A 27,723-nucleotide genomic window follows, 5' to 3' on the forward strand; every position below is an offset into this window, starting at 1 on the left:
TGACGCCCAGTACAGAACACAGGCCTCACAGACATACTTCCTGTTTCTATTCTTCACTGGGAACCTATCTTGCCTTGACCCGTTGAGCTAAAGCCCTCCTACTCTGTCTACCTCTACTCTGACACCCGCTCTATAAAGCTGTCTCCTTTTAAACTCTTCGCGCTGGTCTGAAGGCTGATTTATACGTGTGCGTCAAATGGACACCGTAACCTATGCAAGTGGACTACGTGCGTTTTGAGCATTTATACTTGTGCATTGGTGTGTCTGCGTCGCTCTGCAATTCGGGCAAGTCACGCATGCGCACACACCGGCCCGCTCAAGGCTTCATGGTCATGGTAGTCTTTCTCAGGGTAAACAAGAAGCGAGTGTCTTCTTTCGTAAAAGCGAAATGTGTCCTCCATAATTTCAGAGGTCTGTAAAGCTTTATGGAAAGCATTGCAGCCAGAGTTCCTTCCCTGCCGTTCAGTCGCCCAATGGGAAGCTATTGCAGCGTAGGATGAAGTGCGATGCTACCAAGCGGACCAATCACAGCTGTTGCGGTTTGTGTTGCCACGACACGCGGTTACATTTTGGGAGAGGTGTGCATCAGGCTAGGGCTTAGGGATCCGCGTAGGCTCTGCGTAGGGTTCGCGGTGACGGCATTGAGTTGACGCAGAAGTATAAATCAGCCTTAACTCGCTGACGTACACGCGCTTGAGTTAAATTACTCACTCGTAGAAGCCAGTCAGTTTGGATTGGCAACAACACCTCCTCTACAATCTCCCTCAGCACAGGTGCACGACAAACCTGTGTGCTAAGCTAAGCACACAGCTTAGCCTTGTTCTGCTTGCTTAGTTTTTGTGACTGTGAAGCTAAGCACAACTCCAATACCATATTTAATTTTCCCGACTACATCACTATCATTGGCTGAATCAAAGATGACAAATCAGCATATAGGAGGGAGGTTGAAAATCTGGCTCAGTAGTGCCACAACAACAGCCTGTCACTCAATGTCAGCAAGACCAAGATGATTATTGACTTTAGGAGGAGGAAACTAGAGGTGCATGAGCCAGTCTTCATGAGGGGTCAGAGGTGGAGAGGATCAGCAATTTTAAATTCCTCAGTGTAATCATTTCAGAGGATTTGTGCTGGGTCCAATACGTAAGTGACATTACGGAGAAAGCATGGTAGAGCCTCTACTTTTTTTTAGAAGTTTGCAAAGATTTGGCAAGCTATCTAAAACTTTGACAAACTTCTATAGCTGTGTGGTAGAGAGTATATTGACTGGTTACATAATGGCCTGGTATGGAAACATCAATGCCTTTGTAGAGAAAAGTCTACAGAAAGTAGTGTATATGGCCCAGTCTATCATGGGTTATCCCTCCCCACCATTGCGCACAGCTACATGGAGCGCTGTCATAGGAAAGTTGCATCCATCATCAAGGACCCCCACCATCTAGGCCATGCTCTCTTCTTGCTGCTACCATAAGGAAGAAAGTACAGGATCCTCAGGACCAGCAACACCAGGTTCAGGAACAGTTATTACCCCTCAGTCATCTTAAACCAGAGGGGTTAACTTCATTCACCCCATCTCTGTATTGTTCCCACTGAACTGGACTCACTTTCAAGGACAATTTGTTTTTTTGCATATTGGTTATTTTCTGCCCATTTGGGCATTGGCTTTCCTTGATTCTTTTGTGTTTACTGTGATTGCTCATAAGAAAGGAACCTCAGGGTTGTATACGTTGATAATAAATTTACATTGAACTTTGAATTTGGCCATTGGTTAATCAGAGCAGCCCGTTATTTGGAACAATTCTTGAAGAACAAAGACTATTCGAGAAAATAGGAAAGATTCGCTTCAATTATTTGGGACCCCATGCTGCTTAATTGTGGCAGTAGACTGTTGCCGAACAGTTTCTAACTAGCCTTAGACACATGCACTTGTGTAGTCATTAGAAACTACATTCTGCTTACAGTGAACAGTTTTTAAATAGTGGCAGTTTCATTCACAAGTGTTCTAAAAGCACTGATTTTTGTTACTAATATCTGGTGAGAAATAAACAGTAAGACAATTCAGAACACTTTTGCTCACTGCGATTTCAAGAATTCGGGCTTGCAGATGCTAAAAATAGCCGGGAGTGAAAATGAAATGATTTCGCTACTTCAGCTAAAAGTATTTGAAGGTATCAACAATTATCTTAAATGTTACAATGAAAATGAAGATTTGGAAGATTCTATCAGAGGCATTTTATGAAGCCAATCTGTTATCTACATTAGGTGTGTGCGCTGATTTTGTTCATTTACAGTGATCAAAAGAGTGCAGCAGTGTACATATACACTGGGTAAATTCTTCCGTCGATAACGGTTTTATAGTGCTGTAGTAGTATTCACAGTGTTCTAATTTATTCTGTATTTCATTTAAATACAAACTTGTTACTCAGTTAAATGGTAGTTTGTCTTTTCTTATACAGTACCTCTTTAACTATTTCCATGTGTCTCAATTAATTAGAATCCTCAGTACTTCATTTGAGAATGAGCATTGTTATGAATGAAGATTAAACTAGGCTGAACTTGCTGGAATCCGGTACAAAAAAGCCCTGAAAGAACTCTATAGGCCAAGCAGCATTGGCAGAGGCAAGAAGTGTAAGGAAATGTTTTGGGTTGAGAGCACAATGTCATGGCTCAACCTGAAATGTTGACTTGCAGCATTTGTCTGCACTTTTTTTTCTGTATCTTTCTCTGTGCTGGAATAAAGCTTGCATCTGCAAATGAACTGACTCAATGATGAATGTGATTAACTTTCCAGCAATGACATCTATAATTTGGATTAGAAGGTAAATTAATTTGTTGGTGAAATTTTATTTCACTGCATTGTTGGGAGAAGGGCATAAATCAGTTATAGCAAGCAGAATAAATGATTGAAACTGTTAGAGCAATTTTGGGTTAGGGCAGATACATTTAGCAATTGACCTTGGCTACCAGTCTTCACATCTGAAAATGTATTGTGGGTTTAGTTTTAGTTTGGAGTGCAGCTCTGAACAATGGGTTTCTAAAAGCTGTGAATCCCAAACCAGGCAATGCTGATAAAAATTCATTTAGATGTCTGGGGTGTGGATGTGAATTGGGAGGTGTGAATGTTGTATGTAGTTTCAAAGAAAGCATTGTCCACATTTTGTAAATATGGAATTGTTCTTTGGTGGTTAGCACATAAAATATCGAGCCAGGATACAACAGGAATTCTGCAGATGCTGGAAATTCAAGCAACACACATAAAAGTTGCTGGTGAACGCAGCAGGCCAGGCAGCATCTCTAGGAAGAGGTGCAGTCGACATTTCAGGCCGAGACCCTTCATGAGGACCAACTGAAGGAAAAGTGAGTAAGGGGATACGTTGGGTCAGGCAGATTTATCGACTGGAGAGTGTCTCCACATGATTCTTGCTGTACTTTGTTTTGTTGAATAAATCAGCTGCGTTGTACTTGTGACAATACTTTCCTTCAGTGACTTCATTCACGCAACAACAGGAACAAAACACTGCAAAGAAATTAATGAAAAACCAAAATGAAAAGAACTTCCAATGAACCATTTAAGGGAGGGGTTTATGCTAAAGTGAAAAATAGAGAAAAAAAATCAAACCACGTAAGCTTGAAAATTTGATATTATAATCAAAAACCAAAAAAAAAGAAGTGACCAAGACGACAGGAACAATAACCTACGCCTTGTGTTGCAGTGAATGGACATGTGGCGGTTGCACCAATACGCTGCAGGCTGTGTTCCACTCACATCTCTACCCAGCCCCGTAGTTTTGGAATTGGCGCGGTGCTGGAGACGTCAGGTGTATTGTGACGTAGTCGGGCGGGCGCGCGTGCGCACTCCGAAGAGTTCTGGGCTCGCGCCATTGTCCCCGCGCTGCTGCTCCTTAAAGGGACGTGGACATGTCGTACCGGAGTCCGGCCTCGGCTGCCGGAGGGGACGAGCGGCTCAGGTACTGGCTGTAGCCCGGGGTGGAGGGAATACAACGGTTGTCGAGGGTTAGGGCCGACGATAGGAAAGTTGTGGTGAGCAGGCGGAGCCAGGCCTTGGCGCTAGTTTGAATAGATGGCGCGGTTAAGGGGCGGGAAACTGGAGCCAGTGCGGCTGGGGTACCGTCCCACGCTCCAACCCAACACTGTGGTCGGGGTACCCTCCGATCCCACACCTAATATGCGTGTCTTTCCACCCTTCAGCCTAGTACTCCCGCTTTGGAGTACCGTCCAACTCAACACAAGGGGCTGTGGTGCCCACCAGCCCTCCGACCCCACACCCCAACAATAGCAGCCTTCACGCCCTCTTTCCCAACACCCTGCCCTTGTGCCCACCACCCCTCAACACTACGGCTAGGGTACTCGACAACTCAACACTGCGGCTGCAGGATGAGGCACTTTTATTAAAGTTTAATGTTATCTTCAATAGCATTACGTTGCAGTGAACGTTGGTGTCCTAAGCATAATCGATTTGATGTGTATGAAGTTATAAATCTATGTGCCTATAATCTAAATATAGCATCAGATCATAGTTTGGAGTAAACGTGTGTACCAAAATGCCTGGGGAAAGGTATTTGCTTCTCTCGCTAAGTGAAGTTTTGTCAGAAGAATTTGATTGGAGCCGACTTTTGTATCCCAACCCCGTCAATCCTGTCTTAATCGAGAACATAAGTTTAAAAAAAAGTGGTTTAAGTTATTTGCCTACTTGCGATGGCGGTTCAACAACATAATGATTATTCTTTTACGTCAGTGTTGTTTTCCTCCATGAACTACATTCTTTGTTTCCTTCATGTTAAAAATGTAAAAGGAAAACTTTTGTCTTGAATATGCTGCTATTGGGTCTCCATAATCCCTCGGGTAGAGCATTTCAAAGCTTCAACACCATCTGGCTGCAATATTTTTTTCCCTTTATCTCATTCCTGGTTGGCGCTCTCCTTTATTCTGAAACTTCTCTGTCTCTCTCTGTGTCTCCCACTCCCCCACCCTTTCTGGACATCCCTTCTTTGACCCTGTCAAATGTAGTAATTTTGCAGATGTCGGATGGCAGGCGAGTGAAGCAGCTCCGGGAGGCAAAAGGGTGGCTGACATTTTGGGTTTCGTTGAGTTCCTTCAGTTTCATTTTTGTTCCAGGAAATTCCAGATGTGGTCGTACTAAGGCTGTATATACTTGGAACAAGATGTCTCTAAACTCATGTTGAAATCCTCTTACATATTGTTTGCCTTCCTGAAAATATGTTGGGCTTTGTTGTAAGAACGACCTGAGCATGGGAAATGAAGAATATCTTGCTGTAGCTCTGGGTGGGTGGGGGGGGGGGGGGAGGGTTGATAATGAAAATTGCAAGAATGAAAGGCAAATTCAGAAACCTATAAAATTCTAACAGTGCTAAATAGATTACATGGAGGATGTTCCTCATGGCAGGGAAGTCCAGATCCAGGGGATAAAACTTCAGGATTTGATGTGTGTCATTTGGAACTGAGAAGATGGTGATTACACCATGCATCTGTGAAATTCTCAACCACAAAAGGCAGTGGAAACTAAATATTCTCTTTTTGGTCAGAAGGTAAGTATATTTCTTAATGTTAAAAGAAAATGGGGCGAAGCAGAAATGGGATCTGAAATAGATGATCCACCATAAATGTACTGAATGGTAGAGTTGACCTAAAAAGCTGAAAAAGCTACTGTTATTTTTTGATGTTAATTGCTTGCAAAATTTAAGCCATTGGGGATCCAAGAATGAGGATATCAGGTTCCAGTGAACACCCAGACTTTTTAATCTTTCACTGATTAAATGGGTATACCATCTGTCAGTTTATCTTCAATTTGCACCAGATTATTATTCCCTCATGGAAAATGCTGTAATCGTAATCATATCTTGCATGTTATCAAGATGCCTTGTTTTGCTAATTACAGCCTCCCAAAACAGATCTGCCAAGCAATATTTCTCTTTCATTAATTCAGTTCATTCATTTTCTTACACTTAATTTTTTTAGAGTATTACTGATAGCAATTGGAGGCTATTTTCCATTACACTACTAATTTGAGTGTCATGTATTGGTGGAAAAGCTTTGAAATTCAGAAAGTGAGTTATTTGCTTCCTTCCCCTGGTGAGTAACCTGCTCTTCTAGTCACACTATGTAAGTGGCTCATTCAGTTGAATTTTATTGGTAGTGACTTACTACATAGGTACTGATGGTGAGGGATTTGCTGATGCTTGTACTATTGACTGCAAAGTTTGCTGCAAGTAGCTTCCCTGGTCTTTCTCTCTTCAATTTTACAATAAAATTCATTGTAAAGCTCTGATTTTGTGAAGATAAATCCAGTTTTGTTTGGTCTATTTTTCCAGTTACAAAATATGTGAAATGAGTGTGTTCTGCTGCATTTAGCCTTTGTTCTCCAGTCTTGCTTTGATTGATTTGTCGAGTGTTTTATTTCTTTCTCTTTCCTAGGAAAAAGCTACCACCATGTCGCTGGTCTGTTGGGAGGAAGCGCGGTGCAGATGGTAAACTACGCAAAGTGGACGACTTGGATTCTACTGTGTTTGATGATGATCTCAGAGACTGCACTGCAGACAGTTCTGATTGGCTGGATGGTCGGATTTCTAGGTTAGCCTCTCAATTACGTATTTTAGAAGTTCTTGGAAGAGGGCTGTGATGAAGGGTGTAGTCTTTTTTCATTTGTATAGCACCTTTTACAACTCAAGGAAATTCCAGTGTATTTTGCAATAACAAACTACTTTTGAAGTGTAGTCTGCTGTGGTGCATATAAAGAAAAGGCCAGTTTGTATGTGGGAAGTCCTTGCAATAACTCATTAATGACAGGATAATCGATTGATTAACAAATCTTGCCTCTGTTGCCAGAGGCGTCTCCTTGGCTCTTAGAGGTTTCAGTAGGACTACTACAGTTGCAAGAAAATGTTTGGGCTCTTTTGTAATTACCTGGTTTTCTACATTAATTTCTGATAAAATGGGGTTACAGTGATAGACTAGCACAATCTGTCTGAACTAGTAATATACAAACATTTACTTCCTGTTAATACTGAGTACACAATTTACACAATCACAGTCTAGGTTTTATATACATATATGCACACACAAACCCCATTTCCAGAAAGGTTGGGATATTTTCCAAAATGCAATAAAAACAAAAATCTGTGATGTTAATTCACGTGAACCTTTATTTAACTGACAAAAGTACAAAGAAAAGATTTTCAATAGTTTTACTGACCAACTTAATTGTATTTTGTAAACATACACAAATTTAGAGTTTGATGGCTGCAACACACTGAACAAAAGTTGGGACAGAGTTAAAATAGGATTGGAAAATGCACAGAATATTCAAGTAATACCGGTTTGGAAGACTCCACATTAAGCAGGCTAATTGGTAGCAGGTGAGGTATCATGACTGGGAAAAAGGCTCAGTCTTTGCAAGCAAGGATGGGTCGTGGCTCGCCCCTTTGTGTCAAAATTCCTGAGAGAATTGTTAGTTCAAAAGGAACATTTCTCAACGCAAGATTGCAGAGAATTTAGGTCTTTCGACATCTACAGTACATAATATTGTGAAAAGATTCAGAGAATTCAGAGACATCTCAGTGCATAAAGGGCAAGATTGGAAGCCACTGTTGAATGTGTGTGATCCTCAGGCGGCACTGCCTAAGAAACTGTCATGCTACTGTGACAATTATAGCCACCTGGGCTCGGGAGTACTTTGGAAAACCATTGTCACTTAATGCAGTCCGTCGCTGCATCCAGAAATGCAACTTGAAACTATATTACGCAAGGAGGAAGCCATACATCAACTCTATGCAGAAATGCCAGCGAGTTCTCTGGGCCTGAGTTCATCTCAGATGGGCCGAAAGACTGTGGAACCGTATGCTGTGGTCGGATGAGTCTACATTTCAGCTAGTTTTTGGAAAAAACAGGCATCGAGTTCTCCGTGCCAAAGATGAAAACGACCATCCAGATTGTTATCAGCGAAAGGTGCAAAAGCCAGCATCTGTGATGGTATGGGGGTGCATCAGTGCCCAAGGCATGGGTGAGTTGCATGTATGTGAAGGTACCATTGACTCTGAGGCGTATATTAGGATTTTAGAGAGAAATATGTTACCATCAAGGCGACGTCTCTTCCTGGGACATCCATGCTTATTTCAGCAGGACAATGCCAGACCGCATTTTGTATGGGCTACAGTAGCGTGGCTTTGTAGACACAGAGCGCATGTGATTGACTGGCCTGCTGCCAGTCCAGATCTGTCTCCTATTGAAAATATATAGCGCATCATGAAGAGGAGAATCAGACAACGGAGACCATGGACTGTTGAGCAGCTGAAGTTTTGTATCAAGCAAGAATGGACAAAATTTCCAATTGCAAATCTACTACAATTAGTATCCTCAGTTCCAAAACGATTAAAAAGTGTTATTAAAAAGGAAAGGTGATGTAACGCAATGGTAAACATGCCTCTGTCCCAACTTTTGTTGAGTGTGTTGCAGCCATCAAATTCTAAATTTGTGTATGTTTACAAAATACAATTAAGTTGGTCAGTAAAACTATTGAAAATCTTCTCTTTGTACTTTTGTCAGTTAAATAAAGGTTCACGTGAAATAACATACCACAGATTTTTGTTTTTATTGCATTTTGGAAAATATCCCAACCTTTCTGGAAATGGGGTTTGTAATATATACATACACACAAATCGGGTTACTGACAAAGCATGCGCTTCTCAAGAAAGATCTGTTTATGTGCACCATGTCTTGATCAAAACAACTTTCAGAGGACCTTAGAAGAATTGTAGAGATGCATGAAGTTGGGGAAAGTTACAAAAGCATTTCTAAAGACCTGAGTGTTCATCAGTCCACAGTAAGGGAAATTGTCTACAAATGGAGGAAATGCAGTACTCTCTCTAGGAGTGGATGTCCTGCCAAAAGCACAACGTGCAATGCTGAAGGAGGTGAAAAAGAACCCAAGGGTAGCAGCAAAAGACCTGCAGAAATCACTAGAATTTGCTAAAGCCTTTTTTCATGTGTCCACTATAAGAAAAACATTGAAGAAGAATGGTATTTATGGAAGGACACCATGTAGGAAACCACTGGTCTCCAAATAAAAAAAACGTTGCTGCACGTTTCAAGTTTGCAAAAGACCACCTGGATGTTCCACAACGTTTCTGGGGCAATGCTCTGTGGACAGATGAGACAAAGGTTGAACTTTGTGGCAGAAATGCATGCTGCTATATTTGGAGGGAAAAGGGCACTGCACATCAACACTGAACTGTCATCTCAACTGTTAAGCATGGTGAAAGGAACATCATGATTTGGGGCTGGTTTGCTGCCTCAGGGCCTGGACAGTTTACACTCGTTGAGGGAACAATGAATGCAAACTTGTATCAGACATTTTATGGGAGAATGTCAGGGTAGTGGTCCATCACCTGAAGCTTAAAATCAGCAACAGAATGGATTATAAAGAAGAAAATTCATGTTTCAGAATGGGCAAATCAGGGTCCAGACCTTAACCTAATTGAGATGTTGTGGCATGACCCTAAAGGGCTGTTCATGCAAGGTATCCCAGAAATATTGATGATCAGAAAGAGTTTTGTATGGAGAAATGGTCCAGACTTCCTCCTCGCTGTTGTGCAAGTCTGATCAGCAGCTACATGAAATGTTTGGTGGAGGTTATTGGTGCTTAAGGAGGTTCTATCAGTTATTAAATACAAGGATTCCTGCCTGGACTGATTAAACAGTGTGTTAAATAAAGACCTGAAAAGTACAATTGTTCAAGTGCTATTTATTAGTTTAGGCAGATTGTGTTTGTTTATTATTGTGACTTGAATGAAGCTTAGACCACATTTTATGAGTAATTAATGCAGAAAACCAGATAATTACAAAGGGTTCTCAAACTTTCTCTTGCAACTGTATAAAGTCAACATTGGAGAACAATATGGGACGTTTAGCTGCTTGAGCCTGTTAGGACAACCTTGTGATTGGCTGGTGATCTTTTGTGATGCCGTTATTTCTCACAATGTTTTTTTTCAAAAGAAGTGCTTGGAGGAAGTTAACAGTTGATCTAATATTAATCGTTGCCTGACTGTTTGAAGCTTGTATCTGTACATTCAGGAGTGAGACAGGAAGGCATTGCTGAGTTTAGGTCATCTCTGATTCTGGGGTAGATATCGGCCAACTTCAAACTGGCTAAATGACCCTCTCAAGATCTTGTCTCCCCCCCTCTCCCCCCCCCCCAAGTTGGTGATACAAGTAATTATTTGATGTTCACTTCATTAGTCTTTTGAATTAATGTTTCTTAAAGGGCTCTTGTTAGTTTTAGTCAACTTATTTCTAATTGTTGTACAAATATCCTTATTGGTTTCCATTGACATTGTAGGCTTTTTAAACAATCCCTTTTGTAAAATTTGTGGGATGTTTTGTTATCTGCTGTACGGCAAATAGTTCTGGTCACCATAACTTATATTGGTTTTAGCTGTTTGCATTTTTTTTTGCCCATTATTTGTTGCTCCTGTTCACAATTTCCAACCTTCTCCTTGGTGGGATGAACTTTCTGTAATGCATCAGTTTTTATTTGAATGCTGCCCTCTGCTCCACTATGTCTACCCTGATTACAATGGATAGCCTCGCTTGTTGAAGTACTCCTTATAGACATCTAGAATCTTGGTGGAGGAGTCATATTTTAAAGAAAAAACATTGATTTGTATCTAATTCTTTAGTCAGATATATGTTCATATACTGAGCTAAATTTGGATGAACACTAAATTCAGTATAACCTAGAAATATTCAGACGTTACTAGACCGTTTTAGTAAGTAAATAGTACATGGGTATTACTGGGGGAAAATTGCTAGTCCATCTTGATGGTGTTGAGTTCATAGACTGCAGTTGCCTGAAGGTAATCCTGGTAAGGAAGGTTATGAATGCAGAAACTGAAGATGATTAGCCCTAGGACTCTTGTCTGTTGAATGGCTTCGTGGCAGGCTGTCCTGATCTAAGGTGTTTGGCTTCAAAACCACTATTCTGTCCTCGCTCAGTTTTCTCCATTTTTCTTGAGCTAGGCAGACAGGTAAACTCCATTTCCAGCATAATCATATTTTGAAGGTGGTTTTGTTCACCAAAGTATTACAGTAAGTAAGGAACACACATCAAAGTTGCTGGTGAACGCAGCAGGCCAAGCAGCATCTATAGGAAGAGGCACAGTCGACGTTTCAGGCCGAGACCCTTTGTCAGGACTAACTGAAGGAAGAGTGAGTAAGAGATTTGAAAGCTGGAGGGGGAAGGGGAGATGCAAAATGATGGGAGAAGACAGGAGGGGGAGGGATGGAGCCGAGAGCTGGACAGGTGATAGGCAAAAGGGGATACGAGAGGATCATGGGTCAGGAGGTCCGGGAAGAAAGACAAGGGGGGTGGGGGTGACCCAGAGGATGGGCAAGAGGTATATTCAGAGAGACAGAGGGAGAAAAAGGAGTGAGAGAAAGAATGTGTGCATAAAAATGAGTAACAGATGGGGTACGAGGGGGAGGTGGGGCCTTAGCGGAAGTTAGAGAAGTCGATGTTCATGCCATCAGGTTGGAGGCTACCCAGACGGAATACAAGGTGTTGTTCCTCCAACCCGAGTGTGGCTTCATCTTTACAGTAGAGGAGGCCGTGGATAGACATGTCAGAATGGGAATGGGATGTGGAATTAAAATGTGTGGCCACAATTCCACATCCCATTCCCATTCCCATTCTGACATGTCTATCCACGGCCTCCTCTACTGTAAAGATGAAGCCACACTCGGGTTGGAGGAACAACACCTTATATTCCGTCTGGGTAGCCTCCAACCTGATGGCATGAACATCGACTTCTCTAACTTCCGCTAAGGCCCCACCTCCCCCTCGTACCCCATCTGTTACTCATTTTTATGCACACATTCTCTCTCTCTCTCCTTTTTCTCCCTCTGAATATACCTCTTGCCCATCCTCTGGGTCACCCCCCCCCCCTGTCTTTCTTCCCGGACCTCCTGTCCCATGATCCTCTCGTATCCCCTTTTGCCTATCACCTGTCCAGCTCTCGGCTCCATCCCTCCCCCTCCTGTCTTCTCCTATCATTTTGGGTCTCCCCCTCCCCCTCCAGCTTTCAAATCCCTTACTCACTCTTCCTTCAGTTAGTCCTGACAAAGGGTCTCGGCCTGAAACGTCGACTGTGCCTCTTCCTATAGATGCTGCTTGGCCTGCTGTGTTCACCAGCAACTTTGATGTGTGTTGCTTGAATTTCCAGCATCTGCAGAATTCCTGTTGTTTGCGACAGTAAGTAAGGACATTACTTCTTGGCATACTCACTGAAAATTGATTCAAATTATAGTTAAAATTCCTTTCACTTCTAACAATGTGCTTCTAACTAATAGCAACTAAATGAAATGTACAAACAATGTAAAAATGTTTGATGTGGAAGGTTAATTACTTAACAACGCAATAATAAGCAATCAAGAAAAGCGCAAACCTAAAAGAAAGCAGTTAGAAATAAAATAGCAACTAAATCAGGGGAACATAACCACTGTGATCTTCCTTTGTGTCAACTGTGATTCCAATCAGAGTTTATCTACTGGTCTCTTATCTTCAGTTTTAATAGGACTGCTTAATAATGCATCTACACATCATCTCACCTCACCTCACCTCACCTCAGCCTGTTGTGCTTAGTCAAAAATAGAAGACTTTGAATTAACTTCTCTAAATTCTAAAATTCTTTGCAGCAAGTAAATTACTAATTGAAATACTATAGTGTTAAAAAAAAATTAGGTAACTAAAATCCAATAAGCAGGCCCTCATTAAAAAGCAGTTTTTTTTGTTTCTGTTTTTTTTTCTTCATGGTATAAGTATTAACTGGAGCACTGCAGTGCTATTGAAACTTGCACTCAGCTGGGATCAGAGATGGCACCTCCAACTGGAATGTTGGTAGAGTTGTGGGTTTTTGTTCTGCAGTGGGCCTGAACTTGGAAACTTATGGTCTGGAATTGAGTGTTCATCCAGCCACTCAAGCTGAATTTTGTTTTGTTTAATGAAAGTGGCGCTGGTGAGACACGATGACTCTGAATATAACAAACAAAACTAATGATTCTACTAAATATACTTTTTTGAAACTATAGTCACTGAAATCCTCAACCTGTAACTTCCTGCTGGGAGGTATGCTTTTGAATCATCTGTACAACCTGACATTTTTGTGCTATCCTGAAATATTCAGCAAGCTGGACTTTCGAGAATGCAGGTACTGCTGCTGTGGCTTTTGTTGGAGCAGACTTGGTGCTGGATTGAGAGCCTGGGCCAGACGGTGGATAACGATCTGATATTTGGCCTATTTAAGTGCTGGGCCATATTATAAAGATTAAAATGTCAAGGCCAAGGGAGGACAATCAGCCAGTGTTCACTCACTACTCCTGGAGACTTTACTTAGGTGCTGAATGCTGACTATGTAGGTGTGACTGCAGCCATCAGGCTCCTGGACCGGCTGAAACACTGAACTGGCTAGTTTCCTGTGGACTTAGATTCAGGGAGTCTGGTTCATGTTCTATGATTGTTTGCATTTTTTTTGTGAATTCTGTTGTGTCTTTTTGTTTTGTGGCAAGAAGGGTGCAAGAAGGTGAATCTCAAAATTCTATATGCTCTCCATTGATAATAAATGTACTTTGAACTCTGCACATCAGGGTATATACTGAGTCTCGCACCTCTGCACTAATCCCAGCCTCACAGATGACTTCTGTGCTTGAAGTAGTAGTTTATTTCACATTAGGCCATGCCACAGTCAGATTCCAATTTCCAGCCAGAATTTGGTGGATGCTAGGCATGAAAAGATAAAGATTAGCTTCATTTGTCACTTGTATATCGAAATATTGAAACATGTGTCGTTGATATCAATGACCAACACAGTCCAAGCTGTGCTGGGGGTAATACCACTTCCTGACTTAGCAAGCGCCTCTGGTGTTTCATTTTGTAAGTGTGTCAATGTCAGTCTATGAAAGGTCCTTTCAGCAAGGCTGGATGCCATTGAAGCAAACTGCCATCAACTTTCACATCAGGAAGGAAAATGTCCAAAGGCCAAGGTTACAAACCTGGCAGTAGCAGCTCTGCGATGTGTAGTAAGAGATGTTGACAAATTTCAAAGCAACAAGTAATAAAAAGTTGCCATGAGTTGGATAGGCAAATTATTTCATTGGGAATGTTGGTCTGATGGAAAAGCAATGCAGAGGCTGAAATCATAATAAGCCAGTCCCAATGGGAAGGCAGGTGTCTGAGGTAAACTTGATCTAGGCAAGAGATTTCCTGAATACACAACCCTTCAAAGGTTCATTTATTAACAAACGTGTATGCAGTATACATCTCTTGAGATTGTTTTTCTCCAGATAGCCACAAAACAAAGCAATGGAAGTTAGTTCAAAGAGAAATAGCAACCCCTTCCCACATTAACAAAAAGAATGGCAACATGATCATCAACCCACCCCCACTCCTCAAACCCATCTATCCCCATACAAGATGCCACAAGAACATCAGCTCCCAAACCTCCCCGTGAAATTTAAATGCAATGTGCCATCCTTGCTGACGTATGAGGATCCTTTAGTTGAACACATTCACTCTGTTGGGGAAGTACCTGGGCAGGTCCTTTTACTTAATCTCCTAGGGACAAGTGGATGCCAAGCCACAATGGAAAAGTGTACAGCAATTCAAGCTAAAACCCACCCATTCCTTTTCTAATGAAGTTTGTAGTTCTTGTCCTGCAAGATGCTTACTAATCACTTCGAAAGTCTCTACATTGTTGAAGTAGGTCATCCCTGAACCCGAAGAAGTGCCTGAGAAGGATGAGCACATGACTAAAGAGTAAGTGAGGGAAATGGAATGCATCATCAGAGAATTTTGAGCACAAAAGAAAGGGCTAGACTGATAGGAGTTTATAGAAGAAAAGTCTCTTTCAACTGTCTTGTCTTTTAAAGGTAGGAAAGATGGACTATGCTTTATGGTTAATTCATCGTGGTTATATCTCAGTCCTGCTCAACCAGCCAAGAACATCTGGCACTCAAATATTGTCCATTTTGTCTGCAAAGGGAGATTTCTGCTATCATCCTGGTGGCGGTGTAAATTCCACCTCAGGTCAATGTCGGGCAGACACTGGAAGAGTTGAGCACTGTAATCAGTGGTCACGAAACAGTACTCCTGGATGCCTTCCCTGTCATTGTGGGGTATTTCAACCAGGCCAGCTTGAAAAAGTCCCTGAACAACTACCACCAACACATCACCTGTAGGACCAAAGGAGCCAACACACTTCACCACTATTATGCCACCATCAAGAATGCTTACCATGCCATCCCATACCCATACTTGGGAAAATGTGATCACCTAACTGTATTTATACTGTCAACATACAGGTAGAGACTAAGGACCATAGCAGCAGTGGTGAAGATCAAGAGAGTATGGTTAAGGGAGGTGGCGAAATGCTTACAGGGCTGCTTTGAATCAATGGAGTGGACTCATTTTTTGAATTTGAATATGCCACAGTTGTCTCCGACTTCATCAAGACGTGGATGAGTGTGTGCCTTCAGGGAGGTTCGTAGTTTGCTGAGGGCTAAATCTGTGGCATTCAAAACCTGTGACCAGAGCTGTACAAGTAGCCCAGGTACAACCTACAGAAGGCTATTTTAATAGTTTAAAAAAAATATTCCAGTTGAAGGTAGAAATGGAATTGGATGCCCATCAGTTCCGGCAGGGTTTGCAGGTCATTACTTCCTGTAACAGGGGTCCCCAACCTTTTTTGCACTGTGGACTGGTTTAATATTGACAATATTCTTGCGGATGAGCCGACCGGTGGTGGGGGGTGTTAATCACGACCGGAATATAGGTGATAAGTCAACTAAGTCACTTATAAGTGGCTAATACACTCAATTTCGTTTCTTAAAGGGTTTATCTAACGAACTTAATATTAAACACACAGTGCATATTTTCTCCGTATGAACATATAAAATCATTGCAACACACCAATATCGCTGAATCAGTGGGAGCCCTGGGCTTGTTTCCCTGCAACAAGACGGTCCCATCGAGGGGTGATTGGAGACAGTGATATTAGAAGGGGGTTCCTTGTGTCCAGTCTATTCCGCAATTTAGTTTTCATTGCATTTATTGTAGAAAAGCCCGCTTTACAGAGATATGATGTTGGAAATGGAAGCAACGTTTTCAGTGCTATCTCAGGATATTCAGCCTTGACTTTGATCCAGAATGCCGGCAGAGATGTTATGTCAAACATACTTTTCAGCCCGCCATCATTTGCAAGCTCGAGGAGTTGATGATATTCCCGCGCTGATATGGATGACGCGTGGGTAATGACCTTGTGTGCATTCAAGTTCCAACAGTGGGCGTGCCAGGGAATGAGGAAAGGTGCAGCTGACTCATCATTTCATATCACCAAATCATATCATTTCCTCGCGGCCCGGTACTGGTCCTCGGCCTGGTGGTTAGGGACCACTGTCCTATAAGATGAAACCTAACATGAATGGCGGTGGTGCTCCATTACCAGATGAGCTCAGTGCCTTTTGTGCATGCTTTGAAAGGGAGAATAAAACTGCACTTGTGTGAATTACTGCAGCATGTGGTGATCATGTGACATTTGTGTTGGGGGCTGATGTCAGAACATCTTTTAAGAGGTTGAATCTCTCGAGGATCTGACTACCATGGGCAGGGCATGGTCACTTTTACTCACTCCTTATTTTCTTGAAGGCAGTATTGAGCTGCTGTCTTGAATTGCCACAGTACTCTCACATTTCTGTTAATAGGAAACTCTAGACCTTTTAGATCCAGCAACTGAAGGACTGGTGAGACAGTTTCTCATGAGGATGGTGTGCAGCGTGGACAGGAACCTGCAACTGGTTGTTTTCTCCATATACAGTGTTTTTTTTGTAGACACTGCAGCCACTGTGTATGTCAGTGGTGGAAGGAATAAATGTGTTGATTGGGGTACACAGGACTGCTTAAGTATCAGTGGGCCGAGGTGATACTAAATGTGTCGTTAATTAAGCTGAGAATTGGGTAAAATACAGAATGTGCAGGATGGTGTATGACAAGATTTGAAAGTTCTTTTCCAATGCAATGAGACAAATTGCAAAAATCTCTTCACTCCTATTTTTGTGTTAAGATGAATGCCCCTTGTATTCCTGTAGCTGGTTTATTTAACCCTGTGATTTATATTTTAAAAAATACTGTCTTAAGTCCCAGTTGACTTAGAACAGGGATTGCTATGATACTGCAACCACTGAAGGAAAACAAGTGTTTGAGTTGCACTGTTTTTGAAGATGGCTGATTTAGTCGGCAACTGTACTGGAATAGATGTCTACTAATCTGAAATAAATGAGTTGGCACAATGGTTTACAATGCAAAGGTAGTTCTGTGTACACATGCAGTCAGTGATAAAACTAACCATGTTATTGCCACCATCTCACAATAACATGTCTTTTATTGCTTCAAATCTTTGTCCACTTTTGTACAAGTCTTAAGTCAGTAGTGATAAAACCAAGAAAGATTGCTTACCTAAGCTTAATGTTTCTGATGGGTCCCCTGTCTTCTACCTTCTGGGAGATGATGCAGGAGCTTAAAAGCCCAAGTGTCCATATTTAAGAGCAGCTTTTTCTCCATTGCCATTAGTCTTCTGAACCAGTCACTCTCTCAGTGGTGCTTTCTCCTTCACATACTCTTAAATCTACTTTTCTTGGTTATTCTGTTATCGTTACTTCATCGTTTCTGTTCGCACTGCTACCTTTGCACCCTATTGCTGCTTTGTGCTCATCATTACTTTTATTGTTATATTTATTATTATCATTACTCTTGCTCTAAATTTCATGTGACCAAGAATTTCATTGCATCCTGATGAGATGACGATGAACAGGTAAACTTAAATTAATTCAAAGTTTTTAAGACCTAAATTTCATTTCAATCTTCCTGATTGTTTACCAAAAATTGAGATCCCATTTATTTGCATAATTAATCCTGTCCCTAGTCTGGGAATAAATTCTCTATATGGTTAAAACAAAATATGGATTGTAAAAATAAGCTCCTGTACAGTACTGTGCAAAAGTTAAGACACTAATGTAAAGTGAAGATACTTTCAAAAATAATGAAAAGTTTCTAAATATCAAAAAAAACTAAGAGCAGTAGATGGTAAAAAGAACTAAATCAAATCAATATTTGGTGTGACCATCCTTTGCATTTAAAAGTGCATCAGTTCTCTTGGGTACACTGTTTTACAAGAAAATTGGCTGGTAGATTGTTCCAAGCATCATGGAGAACTTGCCATAGTTTTTCTGAGGAGTTTGGCTGTCTTGCTTGCTTTTGTTCCTCTAGGTAATCTCAGACATCCATGATCGGGGCTTTTTGGAGGCCATATCATCTGTTGCAGAGCTCTTTGTTCTTTTCACTGAATAGAGTTTTTCATTGCATTGGCTGTGTGTTTGGGGTCATTGCCCTGCTGTAGAATGAAGTTGAGACTGATCAGACGCCTGGAAGTATTGCATGATAGATGGCTGTATTTTCTCAGCATTGAGGATTCCATTAATTCTGACCAGATCACCAACTCCATTTGCAGAAATGCAGTTCCAAACCTGCAGGGAATCTGCCGTGCTTCACTGTTGGCTGCAGATACTCATCCATGTGGTGCTCTCCAACTCTTCTACTGACAGAAGGCCTCCTGTGTGAGCCAATAATTTCAAATTTCGACCCAGCTGTCCAGAGCACTTGTGCCGTCGCTCAGCACTCTGGTCCTTGTGTTTTTGTGCATAGGCAGGTCTTTTGGCTTTGTTTCCACTTCAGATGAATGGCGGTTTGGCAGCAACTCTTCCATGAAGACCACTTCTGACCAGGCTTCTCTGGACTGTAGAGGGTGTACTTAGTTGCTGTGATTTCTGTAAGATCGGAGCTGATAGCGGTGCTGGACTTCTGATTTAAAAGAGACATCAGTTTGATGTATCTGTCGTATGTTGCGTTCAGATTCCATAGCCAACCACTGCATTTCTGGTCCTCAACCGTGCCTGTTTCTTTGTGCTTCAGAAGAGCTTGGACAGCACATCTTGAAACCCCCCGTCTGCCATGAAATTTCTTCTTGAGAGAGTCCTTGTTGATATAGTTTGATTCCTTCTATACACATTTCTGTTCATTTAATCTGTTTAGTTCATTCAACTCATTATGGCATGGATCTGTTTAATCATGCACTGGGTTACATACCTACAAAGTAATCAAGTTTTTGTTTGAAAAGCGTTCAATTACTTAACATCTCACACAAAATGATGGAGGAACTCAGCAGGACTGCTGAAGGGTCTTGGCCCAAAACTTTGACTGTACTCTTTTCTATAGATGCTGCCTGGCCTGCTGAGTTCCTCCAGCATTTTGTGTGTTGCTTTGATTTCCAGCATCTGCAGATTTTCTCTTTGTGATTCTATTACTTAATAAGTTACTTTCTTTTAACAAAATGCAAAAGATTCTCTTAACATTTAATTTCTTGGAAAATGAATGTTTGGAAGTCTAAAATTTGCTCTTTTCTACTGATATACTAATGGAAAAGACAAAAACGAAAACAATTTATATTAAAAAAGATCTAGGGTGACTAAGACTTTTGCAGAGCACTATAGAAGCAAGGAATCTGCTACAGGTGTGGCATAATACTGATAGTTTTCTTTCCCCCATATTTCTAATACTGACAAATAAAAATTGTGTAGTTTTTATTGCTACATTAAAATAAATCATAATATAATTATCCATTAGTCAACATGATTCCTGTGTGACCAATGGATAATGGGCTAATAGCTGAAGTGTTTGCAGAATAGGATGACCAGACACATTTTGTGATGAGTAGAAAGAGTAAGCAGAGCACTGTATCTCTAACAGTGGTAGATTAAACATTTTAACACAGTCCTATTACATATCTAGTTTGAAAGGTTGGCACAACATTGTGGGCCTGTACTATGCTGTACTCGTCTGTGTTCCCATATATTCCTTAGGCCAGTTTTGTATCTGAGCTGATCTTTTTCTACAGTGGAATCCTGACTGATGCTCAAATGCTGTATTGAATAAACTTTGATAATTAATGAATGTGAAGGCAGGATCATGTTACAAAAATCTGTTATTAAAATAGACAATGATAAAATTATCTTGCAGTTTCACAACACCAGACAGTGATGGACCAGCTCCCCGATGTGCTGCAGATTGGGGTACAGCAGTAGAAGATGAGGCCACAAGGCAAACTGTTTATCGGGATTTGAAGAGGTTTGTGTGCTAAGTTGACTTTCCATTTTGGAATGCTCTGTTTAAAAAAATATATATATTTTCCTTGTATATATTTGTAAAGGAAGCTGTTAATCATTACTATTGAAGCATTCCTGTGCATTTTGTATTAATGTCTATATAACACGTTTTTACTTAACAGATAAAAATATTGATGATACATTTCTCTCATTGTATAGTAGGAACTCAAGTAGAATAATTAATCTCAGGCACATTCCAGGACTGGTTTGAGATGTCTCATCATAATCTGGTTACCTTGCTTAACAAGCCCTTTTTGTTATGATTGAACAATGACAACATTTTTTTTGGATTTGTTTGGCCTACTGCAAACTGGCTGGTTTTCTTGCTGGTATTGTTTTATTGGCGTACTTCTAAAAGCAGACTACTTTTCCTAAGTGTAAAAAGCAGAAAACTCTGGAACTTTCCATTTTGCTACTTGACTTCCTGAGTGTTTGGCACTACATGCTGTCAGGTTTCTGGCATCTAGTTTTAAATTTCTCTTCCCAGATTCTAAGCCGTGTCACTTAAACCTTTCCATGCTATGTTTACTTCAGATTTACTCAACAGCTTTCCTAACCCCTAAGTATAGCAAAAGCTTGATCAGGTGTCGGAAAAAAGAGGGTTGGGGAGGGCAGTATTGTATCTTTGCTTTTAAACGTATTTGAATGTGTTGATCTTTTTGCTGCTCCTTGTTTATCTAAAGCTGTGATTCATTAGTTAAATGTTCTCTTTTCTCCGATTCAAAAACGTTCAGCAGTTAAAGGTGTGAGAGCATCAAATGTTGAGCTCTTTTCTGTTGTCGTGGTTAGCTGAGGTATTTTTATTGACTTTTTTTAAAACATTATTAAAACCTAAATTTTTATTGTCAATTTATGTTTTCCTTTCCAGATATAAAAGGCGACTCTTGCTTAATGATTTTAACGACCCTGAGAGGGATTACTCATCTGAAAGGTATATCTAGTGTTTCCAAGGATTTGAAAATAAATAGTTGCAAGTAAAATTTTGTGCTCCTGCCCTATTCCTCTTTACAAGCTTTCCTAGTTACATTGTTAGACTCGCTTTTTTTCATGAGAATGTGTTGGATGGGTTGTATTTTCGGAGACATTGAATGGCCAGCAATACTATGATTCCTTTCTAATTTGGGGCTATGAATGCCTCCAGTTTACTGCAGTGTACAGTGAAGTATAGATAATGCGCGTAGCTTTCTCTTGTGGCTGGTGCGAGAATCTAGTTGGCTTGACTATTTTCTAGTAGTTTCATCTCCACCTACAATAGTTGTCGCTGAGCAGTTGATCTTTTTTGTGTGTGTGCTGCTACATGCCATGTTAATACTTCAAGTATAATGTATTCAGATATGGGAATTTAAATATGACCATTTTAGGCAATTAATGAATGGTTTATATTGGCAAACTAAATGAGTAGCTTATCTGTGAAGATTTTCTTCTACCATAAGCCAGAGCAGAACGGAAAATAATTGCTTAATTCCTAAAGTACTTTATTTCAGTTCCAGCGGCTCCCGGGAATCACTTGCACCATCTGAACTTGAAACTGATGAAGTGGTATTGATGAGAAGGCAAAAACAAATTAACTATGGAAAAAATACCATTGCATATGATCGATTCATTCGGGAAGTTCCGAAGTAAGTGCACAAGAGATATCTTCTGTCTGATAGTTTTGCTGTTGGTGGCTCTCTCTTCTATTTGCTCTGAGTTAGGTCTGAATCAGTACAAGTGCATTGAAACTATTTTGGGCTCAGCTGCACAGTGCAGTCTGCCAGAAGAAACTAATTCAGAGTGCGGAAGATGTAAAGTATTACCCAATAGTAGACACTAATTTAAACTCTGTACTTGTGTGCTATTTTGGCTTGAGCCCAATGGAGTAATTAGTCAAAAGTGCTAGTTCCCATATGTACCATTAGCAGTTTTTTTTGCAAGCTAATGTTATTTACATTATAAACACCGTATTTCCATTCCCCAGTCTGGTCCCCCTCTCACCCTTCTTACTTGCCCATCATGTCACTGTGGTGGCCCTCCTTTTTCCATGGTCCACTGTCCTTGCCTATTTAGATTCCTCCTTCAGCTCCTTCCACCTATTACCTCCCCGATTATTTATTTATTTTTTTGTTTCATCTACTCTCCTTCCCCCTCCACCACCACCTTATTCTGGATTCTGCCTCCTTTTCCAGTCCTGATGAAGAGTTGCGATTCAAAGCATCGACCATTTATTTGACTCCATAGTTGCTGCCTAACTTGCTAAGTTCCTCCAGCATTTTGTGCATGTTATTCACATTAGTTAGCTAATTTTGAGCACAACTTGCGCCAGTACTCAGTTGAAGGAATCCTTTCCCTTGCATACATTGGAATTTGCAGCTGGAGTTTGTCTTGAGCCTTTATCATTTTGCAGAATAAATTTTACCTGTGAAGATTTGAATAACAGCCCTCCCTGCCATTCTGTTGGTACAATCTTTGTCGTAATGATATCTATTTCTTGTGTCTGTGAAAACTGTCCTGTTTTGATATATTGACCATTGACCTGTGTATGTATTTGGATGAGAAGTTCAGGGGTTTGTTAGCATTTTGAATAGCTAATGATTAAGTTTCGTGACCATGATTTGAGCAAAAATTCCAAAGGAGAGAATAGACTGCCTATCATACCTTGCATCTCTCTTTCCACCCCTCACCTTGGTCTACCTATGACCTACTACCTCCTGTCTCATCCCTCTTCTCTTTATACCCGCTATCTTTTTCTCCATTCTGTCATGATGCAGGGTCTTGTCCTGAAATAGCAACTCCTTCCCCTACAGATGCTGTTCACCCTACTGAGTTCTTCCAGCAGATTTTTTTTTTTTTTTTGCTCAAATTTCCAGATATTTTGGATATGAATATTTTTGCTGGAACCATGGTTGCTACTTTCTGAATTTGTAGATCTTGTGGGCAGCTACACAATGAGTTTAGAGAAGGAAACACAATTTTCTTCAGCTTGTACCCCTGTACCGGAGGCTAATTCAGACTATTGTGATACTGAATCAAGGACCACCTAATCCTACCTTCTGTCTATTACCATGGCTCTTCAAGTACACATCCAAGAACTGCTTAAGCATCATGAGGGCCTCTGTCAGTCTTTCAGGTATTAAGTTGTGGTATCTTCTATGTGGAAACCTATCCCCTAGCTAATCATTCTACCAGTTACTCGCATCTCTTGCCCCCTCAAGCTTAGTAAAAGGTCCTTCCTTATTTTTTTTTTGTGTGTGCTGGTGTCTGAAGTAGGGTTTAAATGAATGCTGTTGACTGGGGAATAATTATTATTCATGTATGATTGTTTCATGTATGTAAATAACTTAATGAAACTGATGTAGAGTCTCTGCTCGAAATGTCAACTGTTTATTCCTCTCCATAGATGGTTGCCTGATCCACTTGAGTTCTTCCAGAATTTTCTTGAACATGAATAGTGTTACTCTGGATTTCTAGCATTTGTAGAATCTCTGGTGTTTGTGCTGATGAAACTGTTTATGTTCTGTAATAAAGAGGAATTGGGTATAAATTAAGAAATGGTAATAATACTGATTGAGATTCTTATAAGTCCAGAAGGGCCTTGAGCAAAGAGAATTGCATCTTGGAAGTTGTGGCAGTTAAAGGTTCGATGAACAAGGAAAATTGTTCGAATGAATTCTATTCCGGGAATTTGAGGAGGTTCAAAACTTAACGGGGATAGAGATTGAAAGCAATATGGAAACGTAGAGATGAATGCTCTTGACAAACAGATGTTTATTTCATTTTTGGATGATATTGCAAGGTTTTGAGACAGCTTTCCATTGTGACAAGTTTGAGTCACGTGAGTAAAATTTGTCATCAATTTGTACATGATAGTAATGAGCGGGTACAGCATTGTTCACTGTCTAGTAAAATGATTGGTTTTACCTGGATTAGATTTTGATTGGATGCATGCAGGACTAGTCAATGAATGAAATTAAACAGCATTAAATTCTTTCTTTCAGGCATCTTCGAAAGCCAGGTGTTCACCCCCGGACTCCAAACAAATTTAAGAAGTTCAGTCGTAGATCCTGGGATCAGCAAATTAGGTTATGGAGAATTGCACTTCATGCCTGGGATCCACCTGCAGAAGAAGGCAGTGGTTTACAAGCAGTGTATGTGCAATAATTTGTACAGATTATCAAATAATTGAGTTGAGACATTTTTTTGCCATTTTCGGATTTAGAATTGAATTGTGTATTTCTAATAGAAATAAAATAAACTCAAGTAAAATAAGGAGGAATTAAAATTGAATTTTAACTTTTGTGGTATGCAGTAACATTTTAAAAGTGTATAGAATTTAAATTACATTAAATTCTTGTTCCCTGTAGGACAGAATTTGATTTTGATATGGAAACAGAATCTGTTAACTGCTCAAATGGAAGTCGGGCAAGTTCACATGATGAAAGTGGATGTACTCCCAGCAACACACGAGCACCATCTCCTCAGGTATGTATCTCTAAACCCAAGAATGAAGTGCAATGTGATAAACTACACTATGTAACACACATAAAAGTTGCTGGTGAACACAGCAGGCCAGGCAGCATCTCTAGAAAGAGGAACAGTCGACGTTTCGGGCTAAGCCCCTTCGTCAGGACTAACTGAAGGAAGAGCTAGTAAGAGATTTGAGAGGGGGAGGGGGAGATCCAAAATGATAGGAGAAGACAGGAGGGGGAGGGATGGAGCCAAGAGCTGGACAGTTGATTGGCAAAAGGGATATGAGAGGATCATGGGATGGGAGGCCTAGGGAGAAAGAAAGGGCGGGGGAGCCCAGAGGATGGGCAATAATGGATGGGGTACAAGGGGGAGGTGCCCATCCCCTGGGCTTCCCCCCTCCCCCTTTCTTTCTCCCTAGGCCTCCCATCCCATGATCCTCTCATATCCCTTTTGCCAATCAACTGTCCAGCTCTTGGCTCTATCCCTCCCCCTCCTGTCTTCTCCTATCATTTTGGACCTCTCCCTCCCCCTCCCACTCCCACTTTCAAATCTCTTACTAGCTCTTCCTTCAGTTAGTCCTGACGAAGGGTCTCAGCCCGAAACGTCGACTGTACCTCTTCCTAGAGATGCTGCCTGGCCTGCTGCGTTCACCAACAACTTTTATGTGTGTTGCTTGAAATTCCAGCATCTGCAGATTTCCTTGTGTTTGCGTAACTACATTATGTACTTTTTTTTTAAACCAATGGGTAATTGAAGAGTTTGGGCTAACAGGACAAACTAATACATTTATGATGACTTTCATTACTGTGGCACTCTTTTTAATTGTGGAATGAATTCTGGTTCTTTGGTTATTAAATAAGGGGTCATTAGAACAGATAGCCAATGGCATGGTCAGAGAGGCGTTTTGGCACTCAACAGATTTAAACAAATATATTGCAGTATAGTTTTGAATAATTCGCACCTTTTACTCTACTGGCTTAGAGTTTTGCGACTTAAGCTGATCAAACCACTGTAGAAAAGCGTAATTCTATTGTTTGTCTGTTTTTGGGTATCTTTTCACTCAAATTAGTGTACTCTTTGAATTTGGCAGGAAGGAAATTGAGGTTGGCTGTTTGCTAATTCATGTCTCCTTAGGATTGCTGACTTCACCTACCAGTCACCTGTGTTTCTAGGGTGCAAAATTTCTTGCCTCTCCACAAAGAGAAAGTTGAACCAGAGCACCTCAAAGTGTATCCATCCACTGATTGTGGTGTGTAACTAATTATTGGCACAAAATGGTTAATATTTACTCTGCTCATAGAATATAGATCTTTGCTTTGAACGAGTTACTTTTTCGGTCAGTCTTTCAGTTTTTTTTGTCACATGCTCTTCGTATATCTTTTTACTTTAAGAAAATGCAAAGCATGGGAACCAGTGTTAGGAATACTGTCTCTGTAGCTGTAGGGCTGTACTCCGGTTCACAGTGTTCAGCGAAGATCTGTTTTGACTTGAAGATGCTCCAACTGAATATTTTCACTTTCACTTAATGTCTCAATGTTTCAACTTTATTTTAGGTGGCTGGTTCGACTTCAATGACCGGCGAGTTTGTGTCTTCTACAGCCAAGGAATTTGATTTACAAGCTTGTTTGGGTGAAACTGATGCAGCTGATTCTTGGTTAAACTAATGGCTACTCCATTGAGGAGCTTGCTTTGAACAGTTCGACATAAAGTGTGGTAATCTCATGAGGAGTTTAATGTTTTTCATTCCATAATAAATGTCACATTGTGTAGACTTGTTGATAATGTGCAGTCTAGCTTTTCGGCCACCATCAAATCGGTAGGTCTGCTGTGAACAAAGCAGTTGATATTATTTGCTTACGGCTTACTCTTACATTTGTGTTACTTGTGTTGACTTGACTGTTCTCACCTAAGTGCAGATTTATGGTGAGGGAATTACAGCACTGGATGGTCAGTTGAACATTCTTAAAAGCTTCATGATCAACAATGCTTTGTAACAAAACCTGGTTGTTTCTGAATGGCTCTGCTGGATGGGGAAGAAGTAGTTGTAAAGATTCTGCTGCATGGGATTATGGACTCTTATGCCTTAAGAATGACCATGGATTTCTGAAGTGTTGAAGTTACTTTGCATCTTGCAAGATTTCTCAATTTAATGTTTTAATCTTACAGCTATCAGCTTGCTGAATCAAACTTGATTGTTAATTACTTTTACCATTTTGAGATTGTATAAAGTTAATACTTTGTCATGTTTTGGTCTATGCCAATTTATATTGTTAGTAGTGTTTCAGCAGACCTGTTTAAATATGCATAAAGGCCAATTGCTGGTTGAGACACTATCAATCTTGTGTTTTTATTTTGTATTTCTCACAATTTGCTCTGTGTGGTAAAATTCCAGTTAAATATTGAAATATTTTTGTCTAGATTTTTAAAACAGCAATAAAACTTGGCTTATTTGAAATAGCAAAAGTCTCGCAGTCTGTTTATCACGTGTCGTCTTTAATATATAACATCAGTTTAAAATGCACAGCAGTGTTTAAATAAGCATAATTATGCATTTTAGAAATGTTGTGTGATATAGCATGTCTCTTGGACACAAAATGCTGGAGGAACTCAGCATGCCAGGCAGCATTTGGTGGTGGGGGGGGGGGGAGTACTGTTGACGTTTTGGGCCAAAGAGAATAAAAGATGAATAGATTTTAAAGGTGGGGAGGGGAGAGAGCGAGAGAGAAATGAGGTGACAAGTGACTGGGAGGGATGAAGTAAAGGGCTGGGAAGTTGATTGGTGAAAGATACAGGACTGGAGAAGGGGATGTCTGATAGGAGAGGACAGAAGGCCATGGAAGATCGAAAATGGAGAAGCACCAGAAGGAGGCAAGGAGATGAGGTGAGAGAGGGAAAAGCGGATATCAATGTTCATGCCATCAGGTTGAAGGCTACCCTGATGGAATATACGGTGTTCCTCCAACCTGAGTGTGGCCTCATCAG

General features: G+C 40.7%; 1 protein-coding gene across 2 annotated transcripts; it reads left to right on the forward strand.

The window, feature by feature from the left end:
• Window positions 1-3,833: 3,833 nt before the first annotated feature.
• Window positions 3,834-27,190, forward strand: slbp (stem-loop histone mRNA binding protein). 2 transcript variants are annotated; one of them, XM_063045111.1, is made up of 8 exons: window positions 3,834-3,965; window positions 6,451-6,606; window positions 20,150-20,257; window positions 21,164-21,226; window positions 21,780-21,914; window positions 24,270-24,419; window positions 24,636-24,753; window positions 26,295-27,190. In XM_063045111.1, exons 1-8 carry the CDS (start codon window positions 3,916-3,918, stop codon window positions 26,403-26,405), a joined length of 891 nt encoding a protein of 296 aa, XP_062901181.1. In that variant the 5' UTR covers window positions 3,834-3,915; the 3' UTR covers window positions 26,406-27,190. The 2 variants fall into 2 exon arrangements, with proteins under 2 accessions (XP_062901181.1, XP_062901180.1); XM_063045110.1 differs by lacking the exon at window positions 3,834-3,965 and adding an exon at window positions 5,431-5,564.
• The last annotated feature ends 533 nt before the right edge of the window (window positions 27,191-27,723 follow it).

This window comes from Mobula hypostoma, chromosome 4, assembly GCF_963921235.1.
Source record: "Mobula hypostoma chromosome 4, sMobHyp1.1, whole genome shotgun sequence".
Classification (NCBI taxonomy): domain Eukaryota; kingdom Metazoa; phylum Chordata; class Chondrichthyes; order Myliobatiformes; family Myliobatidae; genus Mobula; species Mobula hypostoma.